The sequence below is a fragment of the Bombus vancouverensis genome, chromosome 1 (assembly GCF_051014615.1).
Source record: "Bombus vancouverensis nearcticus chromosome 1, iyBomVanc1_principal, whole genome shotgun sequence".
In the NCBI taxonomy this organism is placed as follows: domain Eukaryota; kingdom Metazoa; phylum Arthropoda; class Insecta; order Hymenoptera; family Apidae; genus Bombus; species Bombus vancouverensis.
The window spans coordinates 10,699,997-10,719,064 of record NC_134911.1 but is presented as its reverse complement, the minus strand read 5'-3'; the positions used below and the strand labels follow the sequence as shown (position 1 = coordinate 10,719,064).

The window sequence follows — 19,068 nt, the reverse complement described above, 5'->3', positions numbered from 1 at the left end:
GTTGTAACGCTAGAACTGCCAACCTATAATGTGTACCTAAATATGTTATACATAGTTAATTAGTATTAAAGCAATATGTTGATAACATATAAGTATATATAATCAAGTTCCTGTACCAATAACAGTAAACTTTAATATTATCAAAAATTTTGGTAGTTATAATATTAATCTACGTACATATGAAGAAAAAACGTTTCTTTATAGATAAATATGTGAGATATAATAAACTAGTACATATGTTATGTATATTAGTATTATAGCATGTAGTATTTATCCTCAAAGCTTAATTATTTAATAAAAGTAGATTTGTATACTCTAGTCATCAGAAAAGAAATTATTGTGTTGTATGACCTAACCTACATTTTATTGTAGTTTGACTGAAATTTCCAAAAAGTTTTCTGTTGCTCGAGTAGGATAATCTGCCGATAAAATATGATACGAAGAAATCTGATTATGGCTACATTGTGTTTATTAATAATTGTATGGATTTTACTTATATTCTATCACATATTTGATTATTGCGTGCAAACTGCACTACTGTAATTATGCAAGATACTTTGTTTTAAGGAACGGATTGTATGTATAGAAGTTTCTTATGTACTCAAGGTTACTAAATATATACTGTATGTTAGTCACTAGTAGTTGAAGTATCTAAAATATGCAAGTGTTATATCCAAATATCTCATGCATCTAAATAATGAAGATATAGTCGCGCACAAAACTAAATGGGCAGATGATGGAAATAGATATCAACGAAGTTACGTTAAATTCAGCTTGTTTACGTAAATATTAATTTCAGTTATTGATTAAATAATCTATGTACTATAAGGATATATGATAAATAAAACTTAACTATGCAACACTAGCAGTAGCCCGATTAAACCTCTTCAATACCTAAGTACTTCCACTATTTGTTCACTTATTTTATCATATCTCATATCATATCTCATAGAATACCTATGATATTTTCAATAGAAGTTTCTATTTTCACATTAGAAAATATTTATTAAAACACATAACACTTTCAGGCTAATGTACAGTTCTTCATTACTACATAAACCCAGTTCGTCACCTATTCGTAAACCCAATCATTGGTCATACTAGAAGGATCGCGACGCGGCGCTACGAAGGATGCTTATCGAGCTCGAGGAAGGTTTACCCTGACTGTCCCTGACCCACTTCCGGTCAAGTTCATTGCTCATCCACGGCGCGGCGCGTTGACCTCACCTTGTACGCGTGCCGATCTTCTCTCTTCCTGATTCTTTCCCCTGCTCTTAGCTTACCTGTCGCTATTCAATTTGTACGCCTACGAATCTCCAGAACCAACATACGACGATGGTGGTAACTAATTCATTCTATTCAGTGTATCCGAATCGTGAAAATGGCAAGTAAAAAGGAACCTCATCCTTTTTTTATAATTTAACACACAAATAAATATACGCCTACAAAGACAGAATTTAAGATGTTCGAAAAATTGAAAAATCCAGAAGATATGTAAATATGGATCCTGGTCATGCTCCTTTTTTGTGCTTATGGTCGTGTTTCAATGCGGTGAAAGTTTTTTGCGGCTTCGAGAACTGCACAAGTTACGTAAAATACTTTTTAAGGCTGAACAATTTGTGTGAATTTTATATACCTATTCGCAGAGATATTTTGTTGTCCTGCGATGTCGTTTTTTGGTTAATAAGTATTTTATTAGATAATAAATGAGTTAAGGGAAGAAGTTCCGATACTAGTTTTTTATTTTCAGGTTAACAGAGATTCTAAAATATGATAGATCTTGTTCTTGCTAACCAATCATATAAGTTAAAGGCAACACGAAAATTTTTAATGGTGGATTGTAATTGGGAAGCATCAGTTTTAGAAAGTATCTTTCACTATGACTCATTCTGCTTTTTCCATTTTTATTCTTCAGAGAATTGAACCATATCAACTACACATTTTTATAGAAAACAACAAATCACTGAGGTAATAAAAAACGATAATGTATAGAAACTCAATCTTTAAAGTCAAATAAAGCAAATGAAAATATTTTATTACAGCAATTAGTATCTGGAACAAGGTAATTACAATCTCATCCTTTACGATTTACCGATTCATTGATCGAGGTCAAACATAACATCATATTATAATGCTATGTAATGATCGCATATTAATATAATATTAATTGTTTGATCCAAATGTAACTTATTTCAAAATATTTTCCATATCTTTGAAATTAGGCTTTAGTAATGGTTATGTAAAAAATTACCCGTGACCTTGACAGTGTATCTCAAGATCATTAACCTCAGAGAGTTAAGTCGTTTCGTAAATAATTATCAAGCAATTAAGTCATACATTTTTTTCTAAAGAGTAGTATTTTATCCAGAGAAGCAAGACAGATTTACCTGGCCTTTTTTTACCAAGATGGCGTTGTAACACGCGTTAAAAATGCACCATGAAAGCTAATTAACGTAATTGCCTCTTCCGTTCGTGGCAAGGCGATGAATGCGTGTAACGCGCTTCACTTAAGGTACATAGTTGTCAATTCAAACTTTAATCGTTTAAAACGAGTTGATACACGAAGATAATATTCATTCGAGACAATCAAGTGCAATCAGCGCAGTTCAACGGTAGAGTTCGTCGACGTTAGTGTAATCACGAAAACAATAATGAAGTAGTCTGTAATTTTAGTTGAAGAGGTTAACATTCTTGCATGCCATAACTTTTCGAGCTATACTTCGTTATTACCTAAATTAAACAATTCTCGTCATCTCTCTCTTCGTTATATAGCTTTTAATGCAGTTTAATTGGAATGTGGCACAGTAGCGTGCAATTTTTGAACGTAGAGTAATATCAAATGCTATCTATGTACATGTATACAATATTTCTAAGTTTTATTATATAATATATTTTTTAAATATAATGTCTTTAAAATATTTTTGACAAAACTTGTTACACAATTTCTTACTATTTTCACATTTTATGATTTTATGATTTGTTTTTGAATTTAGAAATGGAACTCTAGGAATTCAGTTGGGAAAAGTAGAATAGGTTTGCTTGTGGTCACATGGTCGGACATCAAGTTCTCTGCTTATAAATTATTCTCTACAAGGAAACCTAGAAATTTCTTAAATTTACATTTCAAACTTTTTGAATTTGTAGCCTAATTTTAAAAGAATTTCAACTTAAACTTTTTGTAATTAGTAACTTGAATTTTAAAAATCTTTCTTTCTCAAAATCAACCACTTAAAAAATCCAAATTTAATGATCAAAGAATTGAATTAACTATTAAATTGGACGACGCAAAAATTACTGGAACTATTCTACGGTATTACAGTACTGAAAATTTAATGATACATACAACTATTAATTAAGAACATAAACAGGTCGTTTCATTTTTTTATAACAACTTCTTCCAGCGGTAGATACCCGTAATTTTATTGTTTCCTTAAGGTAGTCGCAAATTGTATTTTTTTTCTTTTCGGGGGCTTCCAACCAAGGTTGTTAGTAATATAGAAAATGGAAGTTCTGTGAAAAGCATCAAACACCATTTGTAAAATATTGTCATCACTCTTAAAAGATCATGTTGCGTTACGTGTTTGCAGAAACGAGTCTCTATGGTGCAATCGTAATTGAATGAACAATGATGGAATACTTGAAATGTTTGAGAGAATATGAATGGATGAAAAGATGATGGATATTGTCGTGGGAATGTCTGCAGAAAATGAAACATGGAAATGTCCTTTCCTTTTGAAGATTATGTATTGACAGTTAAACTTCCTAAGTAAAATGTAAAACAAAATTGCATAATCTTATATTTTATCAATAATATGATGTCACATCTATCGTCCAGACAAACTTAAGAAACAACCTAAACTGTGTGGCCAGGGAAAGGAGTTCCTAGGACATTGGAAATAAGGTTGATACGAAGGTGGATTATTAAAGTAATTACAGAGAAAGAGCAGTAGGGGGCTGGGCACAGTGGAGGAATTTGTCTCGCTTTCACCTACGACGATCCCCAAAGTGGAGGCAATGTTGTCACAGATAGAAAAATCCATTGTCTTCGCAATCAATTAGATTCATGATGGTAATACATCGTTTCTAGGACTTCGTGTATCCTCCAGATGTAACGCAATACGGGCGAAGAATGGGATAGGAATAGAAAAGGCCAAGCTTGACGTCCGATTGTAATTTTGTGTAATTCCATGGAAGCTTTCTAGTACCAGGAGGAAGAAAGGCGGTTAGTTTGATGGGCTGGTTGCCTCAGGTTGTTTCCGTGTGCCATCGCGGAAACACGTTCACCAAAATTAGCTTGCACGATACGACTTCCTTTTTTCCTTTTAATCCTAGCTTTTCGCTTTCGGTTTCGCTAGAAGCTTGTTGGAGATAATGAAGAAAAATGATATAGACTTTCAGGTTATTTTTGTTGGTTACAAAGTTCATTAATTAGGAGTTTTATTGACGGCCCCTCTCGCTGGGAAAAGAGTAAAACTGGTTGATAAAGGACATGAGATATGGTTGTCTTTTTTTATTTAGAATTTGTGGAAATGTATTAAAAAGTAAAATTAAGTTCGATGTAGCAAAACTTAGGAGAGATTAAATTGTATAATGATAGAAAGAGATAACTAGAGTCATTGGTTAGAAACATCAGCAATTTCATAAGAGCGAGATCTGTTAACAGCGTTTAGTGAATTGTTTTATATGTAAGAAAAAAAAATCGATTCCCTATAATATAGATATGATATACGTAGAAAGTCAAAAGGAAGGGAACGAATATAATGAACACAGTAAAAGAAAACAAAGTTGACAGAGAAATTGAGAGATATAGCAATGAAACTAAAACTACTAAAAAGTATAAAAGATATCGGGAGAAAAAATATAAATAAAAATAAAAAGGAAAAGAAATTTGATAAAAACAATCTAAAAATCAATAAAATGGAAACAAAGAATGGACGAAGAAGACAAAATGAAGATAAAGTATGAAATCCAAACTGACGAAGGGAAGCTTTATCATTGTTAGGTTAATCTCGCAAGGATACCTGGTAATCCGTTCTAATCAGCAAACTACATTCGATCGATTATCCGTAACAATGTAAACGAACGAGAGTGAAAGTAAGAGAAATTTACGATTCGTTTTATCACCCTCAGGTGAATCGATGCTCCCTGGTCGGAATATTATTCATCCGTGAGATAAGAATCGTATACTTTCTAAGCTGAGACCTTCCCTCGGTACTTTGAAATATTAAAACGTTTTGCAAACGTATCGTTCGATGTTGAGAGTAATTGAGGCTCGTAAGTGACCCGTTACTTTCTAAATTCTTGTGCGTTTGACTAATATCAGTTCGTCACGTAGTACATGTGTTTTGCCAGACACGACGTTTAACAATGGAATCTAATCTTCTTTATTGTCACTTAATTGTTACGATATTACGTTGTTTGAGTGTATAAAGAGTTTGAGATCGAGTAGCTCTATCTTTTTCCTGGGGGCGATGTTTATTTGCTTTTCTATAGAATCTTCTTTGTTATATGTTGATTTATATGTTGATTATTATGGTATTACCATAATATCCCATATATACCATAATAATAATTATTATGTATCAATGTTATGTTTGTATAGTATTTTGACAACTTTAATGATCAATTACTAGGTGGAAGTTTTTGTCTAGAAATAAATTTTTTAAATAAATAAATAAAGCAGTAATCTATGCCTTATAAATTGGTAAACACTTGTAACTACGTACCTTGATCTCCATTACAGATAAACAAAGAATAACTATAGCTTTCTCTTCATTGATATATTACAATTTGCTACAACATATAGTACCATGGTAGTAACCTACAAATAAACAAAATGAGAAGGAAAGCAAACATTCTATGGAAGATGAAAATCTTAAAATAACGTGAACTTTGCTGAATATAAATGAGAGGACAGACAGATCTTGGGTATCTAGGCCTGCCAGACTACCGCACCGCGCCGGTATCTTTTCCCTTTCACCGGTACCACGCAGAAAAATCCGATTAGGTACGTGTACTTGCTGTGTCTCGTATATACATACGTAAGTACTTGTGTTTCAATGTCTGTACATGTAAACCAAATGATTTCCTACGCATGAATATGCCATCAAAAACCTTAGGAACTCTCAGCTATTTGTATAATTATTTCTTCATTTATTTAAGATTATAGAAATTATTTGTATATATAGAGAATTATTAAAATAAAGAAAAAGATTGATTTTCAAATCAATAGTAAGGACATAAATGCAATAAAATGGGAATGAGTTTATACCAAACGGCTATAAAGACTAGATACAATCAAGATTATGTGTTTCTGTACATTGCCAAGAAACGAATTGGCGTCACATCTATAGATGTCATTGTCGTTTCTTCCTGTTCTGTCCCACATCACGGACCAAGGTAGCTATCGATGCCTTGTTTCAAAACTCTCGTAAATCCCCCATTTTATTGATCTCCTTAATAAAGAAGTATGTAAATTGACCTGCTATAACCATATTATAGATCGATATTTTATGCTAACATAAACCGATCTTATTTGTAAATTGCCATAAATTTAAAGAATTTTTTAAGTATCCTACTTTTATAATATAAAGGCAATTTGTAAGATAAATCAATTGTTACTTTTGTGATCTTAAATTCTCCAAAATCAATAAATTTTCAATCACTCAAATTTCTAAAGTTTCATTGACATCCAGTTTTTCTATGATAAAAAAGAAAAATATCATGTAGTAAAAATTAAAAAATCAGCTATTAATTTCACAGAATTACTAATTCTCCGAAATTTCCTAGATACCTAGCTTTATGTAATAAACAAAATTATCTCGTAATAAAGGATTACAAAATCAAGTGTTATCTCTACAGAATCGATTACAGGTTTGATCGTTTCTCCCTGGTGATTGGATGTACACGGTCCTGGCCATTCATCTTGCGAAAGACAAGTAACCAAAGCAGCGTACAATGAGGAGGGGATCTGAAGAGGTCGGGGAGAATCCTCGAATTCAATGCCCGGATACACGGCGAGCTGATGATTACACAGCACCCATAACCATTCTACTCCCATGTACTTGAGCGGTTCGACCAGTAGAAGACACCTGCCCTCTCTATTGAATAACTCCAGATAACATGTCATTCTCTGCATTGTCTCGTACATTTTGTAATCTGTAACGTGCGTTACATAGGTTGGTAACACTGCGATAAGACTGCAATTAGTAATTAATCTCGAATATTTTAATAAGAGGGAATTTTCAAGGGTAGATTATCAATTTCAATTTGATGAAAATTATATTTGATGTATAAGGTAATGCAAAAGTAACGCAGTTCTTATCACGATTTTTCTTTTTTATAAGTATATAATTTTTAATATATTTTCTTTTATTCAAAAGAGACTATTGAAAGTAACAAGAGAAAAATTGTGATAAAATTTTATGGGCATCATGAAACATATATGGAACTTCTGCATCATTCTGTAGTTCTAAAAGAATATTTATTACCTCTTTTTTATATCTGACAAAACTTTTCGAGGATATACAATAGAAATAATCTTGGAAGTTAGCTGGAGTTAATTTTTTTAGTATTGGAATTATAATGATTGGCTTACCATAAATTTTAACTTGATATGTTTAAGATGACGCTTGTTTGATGGAGAAGGTTAGGAATGTAATTTTCTATAGAAGTAGGAGTGAGAGGATGAATTTCAAGGACGTTCGCTGAGCAGCAATTCTAGTTATTCGATTTTACATCAATCTCACTGGTAGTTACTATAGAAGCATTATTCATCAATACATTCACTTTCTATTCTCTAACTCCATATAGTCAACAATCGTCTCACAAAATTTACATTCAGATCTACAAATCTACATTCCGTGATAATTTGATTAATATGTCAGTTCTCTTAACTTTTGAATCTTATCATTGTAATACATTCTAATATCTGATTGTTCTATTAAAAGTTCAATCAAGTTGAAGAAAATCGTCCTAAGCGGAAAAATAAAGAAAAATTCAATCGCCATTCAATCGATAATCAATACTTTATAACTTTCGAGCACAAAATCTTACTCTGTGTTACTTTCTAAAATTGGAATAGGACTTTTTTCCCTCTGTGAAGAATGAGTCTTTCATGTATTTAAATCTAACCTCTTAAAAAACACAAAAAAGTTAAGATATTTTATTTCTTTTTATATGATAAAGAGAATATGTATACAGTAATTAGATTACTTTGCTTGAATACTCTGAGCTAAGTACACAGGACACCAGAAGAACGTATACATATTTCAACAAAAGGCGAACGTTTACATCAATAAACTTTGAAAAAATCCATAGATGAAATTTATTAAACATTTACTATACGTTTCTCTATTCGTATCATATCAATTTCAATTTAATAATTGAACAACCAACATCAAATCTAATCCCTTGATATGATAAGAATAAAAGGATACATACATACATATGTATATGTATGTAATATGAATTATTATAACAGAGTAACCTATTTAGACTATATACACTTTCTGTATCATATAATTTACTAACTAATCAACATCAGATCTAATCACCCGCATTCTCGTTATCTTAACCTCTTCAAATCATATTCCATATTCATCCATGCAATATATGCCATACTCTAATTTCTATAATTCCAACTGCCATCATCTTTCTTCCATCAGCAATCATGTACTGTACTATTACCATTATGTATCATTTATGCCAATAGTGGAATCCGTAAACGCTAGTTTTCTGGCAAAACGGGAAAAGTCATACACTTAACAATGATATTCTACTAACTATAATAATGCGGTAGTTGTAGTAGACGATGTTATACCGTTATATAACGCTTCTATTAATATCTTTTCATTAAGTTCTACTCAAAGAATTGCGAGCTGTTATTAGGGCATACCTATGTCTTCGATAAAAACTATCTGCCGTACGACAGTTTTTCTTCCTGGCTGGAGAATCATAACGCATGGAAGCACCATGAGCCGACCAAGTGACTGACCCATGATTCCTATCATGAGATTGCATAAGATCGCGCCACCATATACATACTATAAGCACGCCGCCTCTCACTTCTCTCGATCCTGTTTCGTTCAAGCTGACGTGAATATTTCGCGTTTGGAAAAGGCGCTTGAAATTTGCTCGCAACCTAGTGAAATTTGGGAGGTTAGGAATAAGTAACATTTAGTAGTTAGCTTTAATATAAATTTTGGTTAGTATAGTGTATAGAGGATGATTAGAAGTGGAAACGGAATTTCAAGTAATTTATATTGCTAAAGTTATAATAAATCTAAATCTAATTTTAGAATGATGATTTTAGAATTTGATTAGAATTGTATTACTTTTCTATATTAGGAATGTATTAGAACAGTTTCCTAGGAAGCATTTTTTTATAGAAAAACACTTTTATATGGTACTTTTATATGTTATTACGGTTTCTCTATAAAGAAATAAAACTTGTATTGGTACTTTAGTTGTCAACTCAATATATTAGAGGAATTATACTAATGTATTAATAGCTTCGTAATAGAATTGTGTTTTAATGATTCTATACTAGCAATACTTTTTCATTTTTAGGAAACCATGTAGGAAGTTGAAAAAAATATTCTTCTATATTTGGGATCTTTTAGTATGAATGATTAGTATGCAGAAACGTATGAAAGGTTAAGTCTATGTAGAAAGTAGGTAACCAAAATAGTTTCTGTAATATCTGTACGGCAAATATGGAAGAAAATGTGTAAGATTAGAAAACAATTAGGATTTTATTGCAGTTCGAAAGATGTTTTCGCGCATAATTAGACATTAATAAAATGTTGTTTGTAAAGTTTACATTAAAGATGCTTAACTAGCAATGCTTCTACGCACCGGTATATACAGGCAATTTTCTTTTCTGCTCTAGAAGTTCGAAGAACAGTTCTACGTTTAGAACGATCCGATAAACCGGTCGTTGCTAAATTTTCCTGATTGGTATTTAACCACGTCGAATTATTACTAGGATCGTATGAGTGCTTCTCTCTGTAGTTTAAAGTTTAATAGCTTTCCCTGTAATTAAACGACCATGTTAACCACATTTTCAACACTTTTTTGTCATTTATTTTCAGAGCTTTATATTATTAATAGATATATATGTATTTTATAACAGAGCGTAAGTACTGCTACATATATACAATGTAAATACTATAATAAATACTTTTTATAGCCACTGTAAGTAGAAGATTGTTTTACCTACTAAATAATATAACGAGTTATACGTGTACTATATTGTATTATTACTATAAATATTTTACAAAATATGAATATGAAATGAAAAGATCCAGAAATAGCCATTCGTATATGTATTTATAAATATAACTATGTTAGTAACAGCCATAATACTGTTAATTAACAACATTTAGCAACATGTACATATATACTTTCACTGATGTTTCGTTTTTGCTTTCGAATGTATAGAGGAATCGCCAAACCAGCGGCCACTGTGAGTTTCGATTAAATCTTCCTGATCGACGAGCACATCAATTGATATCGATTATAGCTAAGTATTTATAGTTCGATAGTGTTTCGTGACCCATTAGATCGCAACGTGTGATCGATACATCGCGTTGCTTGCGTCGAATTCGTGCACAAATCGAGTTCGACGAGCAGAATGGCTGACTTGCTTTCTGTCTGCAAATAATCTGCAAAACGATTGCGTAAAGACGAACCACTATAGTAGCCTTCCAGCGCTCTTCTCGAAGATATATTTGAGGACTTAACTTCTTTAAAGAGGATTTCTTTAGTTCTCTGCTTTCCTCTTTTGGGAAATGATAGATAGCATATTTTTAAGATTTAGGTACAGTACAAAGGTTTGTATGCTATTGTTAAAAGCCTTGGTTGGTATAAAATGAAATAATATTATATAAATTTTAAATGATGAAATCATTTCTTTTTTTACAGTGGTTTAATATTTGTTTGGTTTTTTAGAGTATAATTATGAAGAAGATTAAATAATAAATGTAATATATATTTCTACCAATTTTTCATTCTTCTTTAAAGCTGAGTTTATTATATTAATCATGTGGCAAGTTAGTAATAAAGTTCATAAAATCTTACCAATAGTAAATTTTGGTCATATCTGGTAGTAAACAGTTTCATAATACTTGAATTAAAGGTTACCAAGAAACTAACAAGATCTATAAAATTTCACAAAAACAAATCATCAACTGTTCATCAAAAATGCATCATTTGCAGATTTGAAATAAAGGTACTCCAAAGTTCAAATGATTAACTTTTATTTATTGAACACTACATCCTTTAAAGAAACTTTAACAGATTGCTCTCCACTATCCACAGATCTAAGACAAGGTTCTTCAGTATTCTATACTTTATACCATCAATCTTAATTTATCACATACTATAACCTCCTTAATATCTAAACAAAGAAATATTAATAACTTATATTCCAGAGATCCAAAACAAAAGAAATTCTACTACTCCACATAATCATCCAACCTGAATTCATCATACTCCATACTTTTTACATAAACTAGTCTAAAATGGATATAATGGAAGTTATAAAATAAAAAGGTATGTAGAATAATCAGTTGATCTAACCGTATCCAGGGCTGTATGCATTCCTCGCGCGTGATGAGACCCTTACGTCAATGTTTATAATCAATTTTTATCATTAGTTGTTTAATAGCGTAACAACAAGTTATAGACATCTGCTGTATGAAGAAACAAATTTTTTAAATGTATTGCAAAAATATCCAATTGATCACCCATTGATCTCGAAACAGAGAAGACTTCGAGTGCTCTCACCAATGGTTCGTTGAATTTCTCTAACAAAAATGCGTCGCTTTCAGAGCAGTAATGGAACGAGAGAAGGATGCGTGGCGGACAACTCTGTATCGCTCGGTGGAAAGAGATACCTGGAATTGTCTCGGTTATACCGGTTCGTGGGGCCAATCGAATGAGAGGCTTTCTCCTGGATCACTCGTTTGCACCGAGTCTTCTCGTCCCCTGGAGGGGATATTTATATAGGCTGTCCATTCCGGGTGAGCCCCTTCAAACTGTCCGCGATCTTAAGCCTGTACACGAGAGTTTAACAATTTTAAGAAACTTATATTAATATTCGGTGTGTAAACGCAGTTCGAATCTTCGGTGAACGCCCTTTTGGAAAAAAGAAAAATTATTAGAATTGAGGAAGAGGAAAGAGAAGAAGAGAGTGGTGAAGAGAAGAAGGGGTACGAGGGACATGGCTCGATCGTGGTGCGTTGTGAGAGAGTGCAACCGAGACGAACAGTAACAAGCGAAACGTAGTCGAGTTTAGCGCGAGCTTATCGTTCCGAGGCGGAAGTCCTCGAGTCTGCATTTGTGTCTTGGTCGTTCGCTGGGACTACGATCACCCTGCACCATGGTGAGTAATTATTACGATTAGGGTAATGTTGTGTTCAAGAATTGAAGAAATTTTGAATGCATTCTTTTCATTTTTTTCTCTTACACTTCTTGTTTATTCTTTACTTCTTCTTGGTCCTTTTTTTGTTTGTTTTGGAACTAAGTTTGAAATGGAATGGATTGAAGTTGAGAAGAAGGGATACTTATGAATTTTAATATAATCTTTTTATAAGTCTCTTATATGGTTTTTTGTACAGATTTATACAATTTCTTAAAAAAAATTTTCTTTGATAGTACACACTATTGAGATAGGCATATAAGGCTACATTTTTTGTCTAACTTAATGATAGTTCGAAAAACCATACTAAATTTGTCTTTTTTTAATTTAGATAAGTTAGTATGATTAGGTATACCGTTTAGCATTAATTGGTTTAGCTTGTCTATATTCGCTAAATTTAATCTATGAAATATATATCAAGTTTCGATGAATATGTAACTTGAGTCAGGAAACTGAAATTAATTTTCATTTCCTTTTTTGACTTAGAATCGATTTATTTTCTTTCTTTTTTAAATTGTCAGGATTCAGAGGTCTAATTTCGAAGAGATAAGCTGAAGGACAAGTTTGCATTGTATACATAAATATTTAGCAATTTCCCGGATATTGCCTGTCGATTCCGGTTGTAGGTATACTTTCTATTGCAAAAGGTATTAGTAGATCGTGCATTGGCTTACGCATATGCGTGTATAGAATAAAAGAACTAAATAGTGGAAAGTCGCATTCCTCTTTATTGCTAATCCACCTACACTAATATGAAATGTAGGCGAATTATCATCAATTAGTGACGCTTCAAAATCAATTTACTTTCTTATTTATGCTTACTAGTATAACAGTTTAAACATACAATCTACTTAACTTCATTTTGGTGACATTTACTCATCTTCAATAATAATTAAATTATAATCTAAAAAAAATTGTCAGACATACAAATTTTCTCTAGTGTTCTTCTGTTACTTTAAAGATCCACTAATTATGAAATACGTAGCGCATCAAATACTTGGAATAGGTAAAAAAAATTGCGTAAAAGATTCAAATGGAAAAAGCAAGTCACAGTTTTCCCTAAAAGGGAACAGATGTTTTCCATGATTGAAAGAAAAAACAAGTTTTCCTTGAAATCCGAATGAAGAAAAAGAGCGAAATACGGGATCGAGTAGTAGGCAAAATCAAAGCTGGTGCTATGCTATTCGCCGCGCCGGCGGGAAGGAAATGGGGGTCAGTGTGTGAACAGCTTCGCTCCTTATGTCGCAATTCAGGAGGTCACCGACCGTCTTCCTCCTTCGATCGTGCTGCTATGCTTCTTTCTCTTTTTTCCTCTCTTTCTTTTTTGTTTTACTCTGTTAGAAAATTGGATCGTTGCCAAAGTTTCTATCCCTTCCCTGATGGGCATTTTCTTCAGCAGAAAGAGAAATTCTTTTGTAAGAGAGATCATATTGATTTGATTTCACTGATATCAATTGAAAATATATAATATTTTTATTGCAATTATATATTTGAGCATATTTTATATTGTCTGTTTAAAATTGGTATTGATGGTAATAAAATTGACATTCGTATTTCAAACTGATAAAAATCTTTTAAGTACTAGCTTGAGCAGCTAGATAGATCTCCTCATTTCCATTTTTCAGTAATTAATTCCCTTTTGTCGTGTTTTCTTAATTCTACTTCTTGTAAATCCCCTAAACAAATTTTTCTAATTTATACAACATTTTACTTTTCCTTGCAACTCTTCAGTTCAAATTATAAAGTAAGAAAATTATACAATATTCGCAATACTTTTATTTTTAAAAATTATCATAACAACATAAGCTCAACCAATAAATATAATTTACGCTACATGTACTTAGTTCAGCTAAAAGCGTAAGTCTAGTTCAAATAAAGTAAAAATCAGCAAAAAGAATAAGGTTTCAAGGAAAAGAATAGTCTAGACTAGGCAGAATGCAGACTCCTGTTTCAAAGTGATTCCAGCAGGGGCAGAAACCTCGAAGAGAGGAAACTCTCGTTAGCTACAGAACAAATGGTGAAGACGGAAAAGGAGGAATCAGGGAATTTTAGTGTACTGTTAGTAGCGTTCGCAAGTAGCATTCTGTTACTAATTGCTTTGTCACAAGACGTGTTCAGTGTTCACGTTCTTTGATGTAAACGCATCCTTAAGGACGAAGTCTCGCCTCGCTGCATCGTGGTCGTGTTAATTACGTTGATACAGGAAACACAAACGAACGGAAAAATCTTCGTGATAATTTAATTTTATTTCTTCTTTCTTCTTTTTTATAATAATCGTTCAACGTTGGTAATCATTTTTTGATATATTTGTATTTTATTATGTCGAAAATTTATATATGATTATATATTGATTATTCTTCTACGCAATAGGCTCTATTTGTCTCATAACTTTAATCTAATATTAATTCTTTGAAGTTTACAGCAATTAATCTTCACTTCATTTTCTGGGTCATAAACCTTATTATTAATATCTATTATTAAGATCTGTAAGTTCAGAAAAGTTTATGCAACTTTTTTATGTTTCAATAGTTTCAATATTTTTGTAGTGTTAGTGTACTCTAGTGTCCTTAATCGAGTTTTAATTAATGGATACGTATGAAAAATTCAGAATACTACTTATGGGAAAATGATTTTTAATACTTCTTCTAATACATCACTATACTCTCGACATACTATTCTATATCTCTACATATTATTACTACTATCTACTATTATATATTATTTACTACAATCTACTATTATATATCTCTATATACTATTAATCACTAATATAAACAGAAACTCCTATAGTCATAGAATTATAGGTTAACGAATATAAATAATGATATAATCTATTTTTAATAACACTTAACCTAAGAAGTAACAAAAATAGGATATTCTAAGATGAAGACACTAGTATGTCCAAGAGGTAACAGGTTAAAAATATTTTAAACTTAAAGATAGTGATCGATAATCTCAAGATCATCATTTGTTCATCATTAACCAAACACGATCTTTAGGAAGATACGATTTCCATTGAGCAACCAGAAATTGGCAGTCTCTGCTATGAAACAGAAAGACACGCGGGAGGGGAAACAGGCACGTTAGCTTGAAAATAGGAAGATTAGAATCTAACATAGAACGGAGAGGCTTAATAGACAATGAAGATTTGCGGCTTCGATAAGAAGATCCACAGGAATCCCTCTTCAGTTTTCTCTCGTCGCTCCTTTGTTGAAAGTCCACTCGATGAATTCGTCGTAATTACGACGCCGTATACGCGATCTATATTGCGTAAGCTCAACACTTATTACAATATCTACACTCCCGTTCAAAGGTTTAGAGTCTCCTTACCTTCTTACATGAAACAAATTGTTTCTTTAATTTGTCTGAAGAATAAGAATATTATAACTCTCAGGTGGGCAAGCAACAGAATATAAACAAAATTTTGGTGAGCACTATAAGGACGTTAATATTTTTTATATTGCTGTTTTTTGCTTATGATTCTAATAGTACAAGCCAATTTCATTTTTCTCTTGCAGAAACGGCCAAATTAACAGAGTAATAAGTCATAACCTTAAAAGGGCTCGACGACTAGGATTCATTTCAACGCCTTTTAGAACCGTCCACGTTCTATGGACAATTTAGCTTCCTTTCTCCTCGTTGGAATACATCAAAACGTTGCTTTCCAGGAAGTGCTCTAATGCATTTCGTTTGGAAACAACGGCTTTACATTTGCCTTACGAATGGTCGTTATAGTGACGAAATGTAATTCGGACTTATACATCGTGAGGTTGATATTTTTTTAATTTATTTTCGAATGTGAAGGATTTTTTTTTTAATTAAACTTTACTACGATGCGTAAGATCGATCATTGCTTTTGAGCTTATTTTTCAATATTGGATTGTGTTCATACATTTTTCGCTTTTCCATTTTGATACTACTTGTATGATATTGAATTATTGGTAACATTTTCAAGGTGGCTGTTATGTTTTATACGCAGAAATATATATGCGGCACCAGAACTTAGACCTTTCGCTTGTTGGTAAACTACGCACTCTGTTAACTAAATTATCTAGACTCCAGACTATAAACGCACAGGTATTGGAATATTAGATAATTAGCTGTTTCATATTTCAATTACTATTATCGTTGAAAGATTAATTTAATTCTAGAATGTTTCGCTTTTTTAAAATAGTTGCTGCAGATACAAAAATTTTCGCATCTAAAAACTGTAAAAGTCCTGTATATTTCCTATATACTAGTTAAATTTATTGCTGGTTGTAATAATATTCATAAAATACAGTACTCTTCGTAAATTAGGTGACTAGATATATCTATCAATGGTATTAGTATTATCACAATTGTACATTATCACTAATAACAAAATATAATTAGTATACTTCGTAGCAATTGTTTGATTCTTATTGATTATAACAAAGCCTAGGGTTATACTAGTACGATAACTTCATGAAAAAATTCAGTAGCTCCATATTGACAAAGAAATGTATGTGAGATCAGAAGTGGTCCGATGTCGAAAAAGTTTGAAGGTGAAAGTATACATGAAAAAGAAGAAAGTCCACTCGATGAATACGTTAAGTAGAACGGACAAGACATCGAAAAGGACACGGGAATCGGGCCTGCTTCGGATGGGGAGGGGGGTGAGAAAGGAAGTTTGATCGTCCGGATTGTATCTTTTTCTGTCGATTGTTCCTTTGTGAAATTATCGTGAAAGTCTTTGTGATAATGTTCCAACCTTTGTATTTTAAGTCTTACATAATTGTTGTATTAAAGAGAATAAACAGTATTATGGTATAATAGATAAGTTTGTGATGACATAAGTTATTGATAATCGCAGGTTACATCGTGTGATGGGAACGATATATTGTTTCGTATAACTTATTTTTTTATTGTATACGTGTTATGTGTGTAAACGTTTGTTGCGTAAAGTAAAGGTTACAAGGAAAAAGAAAGTATGCTTCTATGAAAGTTTTGATGTATGTAGCTTTTGAGGATCATTTTTTGTTATTTTAATGGAATTTAAAAATTGTACTTAACATAATTGTCTGAATTGTTAGATACAATATATTGTATTTCCGCTTCCTTTTCGTAATTTATTGTTTCATTCTCAAAATGTATGAATTTGTGATCGATAGATGCTCATTAACCTCTCTAAATGTAAAACTTTATCTCCAAAACGACAGCCATCTTGATTATCATGAAACAGAAACCTATCAATAACCTAATCTCGACTATCGACTATATTATATATCAAACACTTATTAATACAAAATTTCAACGTTCGGTTCACTACCTTAATTAAAAATCATGAAACAAAAGAAGAATTATTTAATTATCACACATTCATTATGATCAACGACTGATTAAAACTCTTCTGATCACAACATGATGTTAACCCAAAAGCTTCATAGAACAACTTGAACGTTTCTAACTTCTAAAATTTCTTATTGAAGGAAAACATGCATCTACTTCGAAAATAACCTCACTTCTACCGATTATTGAAATTTTCATCCGTTTCCAGTGATAAAAATGAAACTGACAGACAACTAATAGGTCTTAATCCAGGCAATTATAGTGGCAACGAGTCTTTCCTCGGTAGGACACACTCTCGAAACGAAAGTCTCGCGAGAGGGACAGGTCGAACGGTTGCACAGGGATACGTAGAAGTAGAGCGTGAAACTGCGAAGGACGTCAGTGTGGTATTTTCGCGTGTCGTTTCCTCGATCGGGTTACAGCACGGGTAACCATTCGGCTGGTCACGTGTCGTTTCGTATCTGACCGACCGGAGGATCGAGTTGACTGGCGTGTTATCACGCTGCTGTTCATTTGGAACGAATGAACGTTGACTGGCGACCATTCCGGCATGTTTTCTCCATCATTTGATCGCGTGCGATTTCTTTAATCGCCTGACAAAGCCTTTTGATTTAAAAGTGTCCAACATGAACTTTAGAAAGGAAGATAGATTTCATAAAAATGAAATAGATTGATCTTTTATACAAGGTGCTTCAGAAATAGGTGACCAAACTTTGGTATCATATTTTACTCTCCCTATAACGTTGTCTTTACTGAAGCAACAACCTTTTGTCTAACTGCTGCATATTCCAAGACATTTCCAACAAACAGCAATTTATAGGAATATTTTGTCCACACTGAAGCAACATAATCTGAGAAACATTTGGGTTTTGGTTCGGTTTCAAGGCTATTTGTTGCTAACACGTATATAACACGTATATGTATACTGAAGGAGCATTTGTTTCTGCCGTTACAGGCAACAGTGGCCACTTTTTCAAGAAACATGGACTAGCAATAAAAAGATCCTCGTTGTTGCTCCAGTAGAGATGTGGCTTAAGATTCGAAAGGTTTGTAACATGAAGTGCAAGTAGAGGAAATTGTTGCTCTGATAGTCTTAATGGTTTTAATGATGGGTTCTTTGGCGAACTTTATGGTTGTGCACAAGCCTTAAGTACCACTTTCTGCAGCTAGCCAGCACCGAATACTCTGATGAACTGGGAAGCATACCAAAAGTAGGATATGTGCTGGGTATAGATAGAGGAACTTGCTACGGAGCCAGAGAAAGCTTAGATTTACGGGAATCGTGAACTTTGGACCATTCGGTAAATCACCTTCTGCATTCGACCGGTGTTCAC

The 19,068-nt window shown here is 32.5% G+C and overlaps 1 protein-coding gene and 2 long non-coding RNA genes across 7 annotated transcripts in view; 2 read left to right on the top strand and 1 right to left on the bottom strand.

Annotated features, from left to right (window-relative positions):
- Positions 1-5,361: 5,361 nt before the first annotated feature.
- Positions 5,362-10,029, bottom strand: LOC143302964 (uncharacterized). Of its 2 annotated transcripts, XR_013058865.1 has the most exons (4): positions 9,859-10,029; positions 8,897-9,142; positions 5,727-7,158; positions 5,362-5,647 (listed from the first exon to the last, which is right to left on the bottom strand). It is a non-coding gene; the product is annotated as an uncharacterized LOC143302964 (long non-coding RNA). The 2 variants fall into 2 exon arrangements; XR_013058866.1 differs by lacking the exons at positions 8,897-9,142; positions 9,859-10,029 and adding an exon at positions 7,598-8,805.
- A 340-nt stretch (positions 10,030-10,369) lies between these two features.
- LOC143302679 (uncharacterized) lies at positions 10,370-12,020 on the top strand. Of its 3 annotated transcripts, XR_013058390.1 has the most exons (4): positions 10,370-11,054; positions 11,141-11,233; positions 11,436-11,556; positions 11,835-12,020. It is a non-coding gene; the product is annotated as an uncharacterized LOC143302679 (long non-coding RNA). The 3 variants fall into 3 exon arrangements; XR_013058388.1 differs by having other exon boundaries at positions 10,370-11,233; positions 11,840-12,020; XR_013058387.1 differs by having other exon boundaries at positions 10,370-11,233.
- Positions 12,021-12,040: 20 nt separating this feature from the next.
- Positions 12,041-19,068, top strand: part of LOC117153718 (uncharacterized) — a 29,733-nt gene continuing 22,705 nt past the window's right edge. For both annotated transcript variants that reach the window (XM_033328023.2, XM_076618563.1), the window contains exon 1: positions 12,041-12,388. In XM_033328023.2, coding sequence (XP_033183914.2) covers positions 12,386-12,388 — 3 coding nt within the window. In that variant the 5' untranslated portion in view covers positions 12,041-12,385. The remainder of the gene's footprint in view (positions 12,389-19,068) is intronic.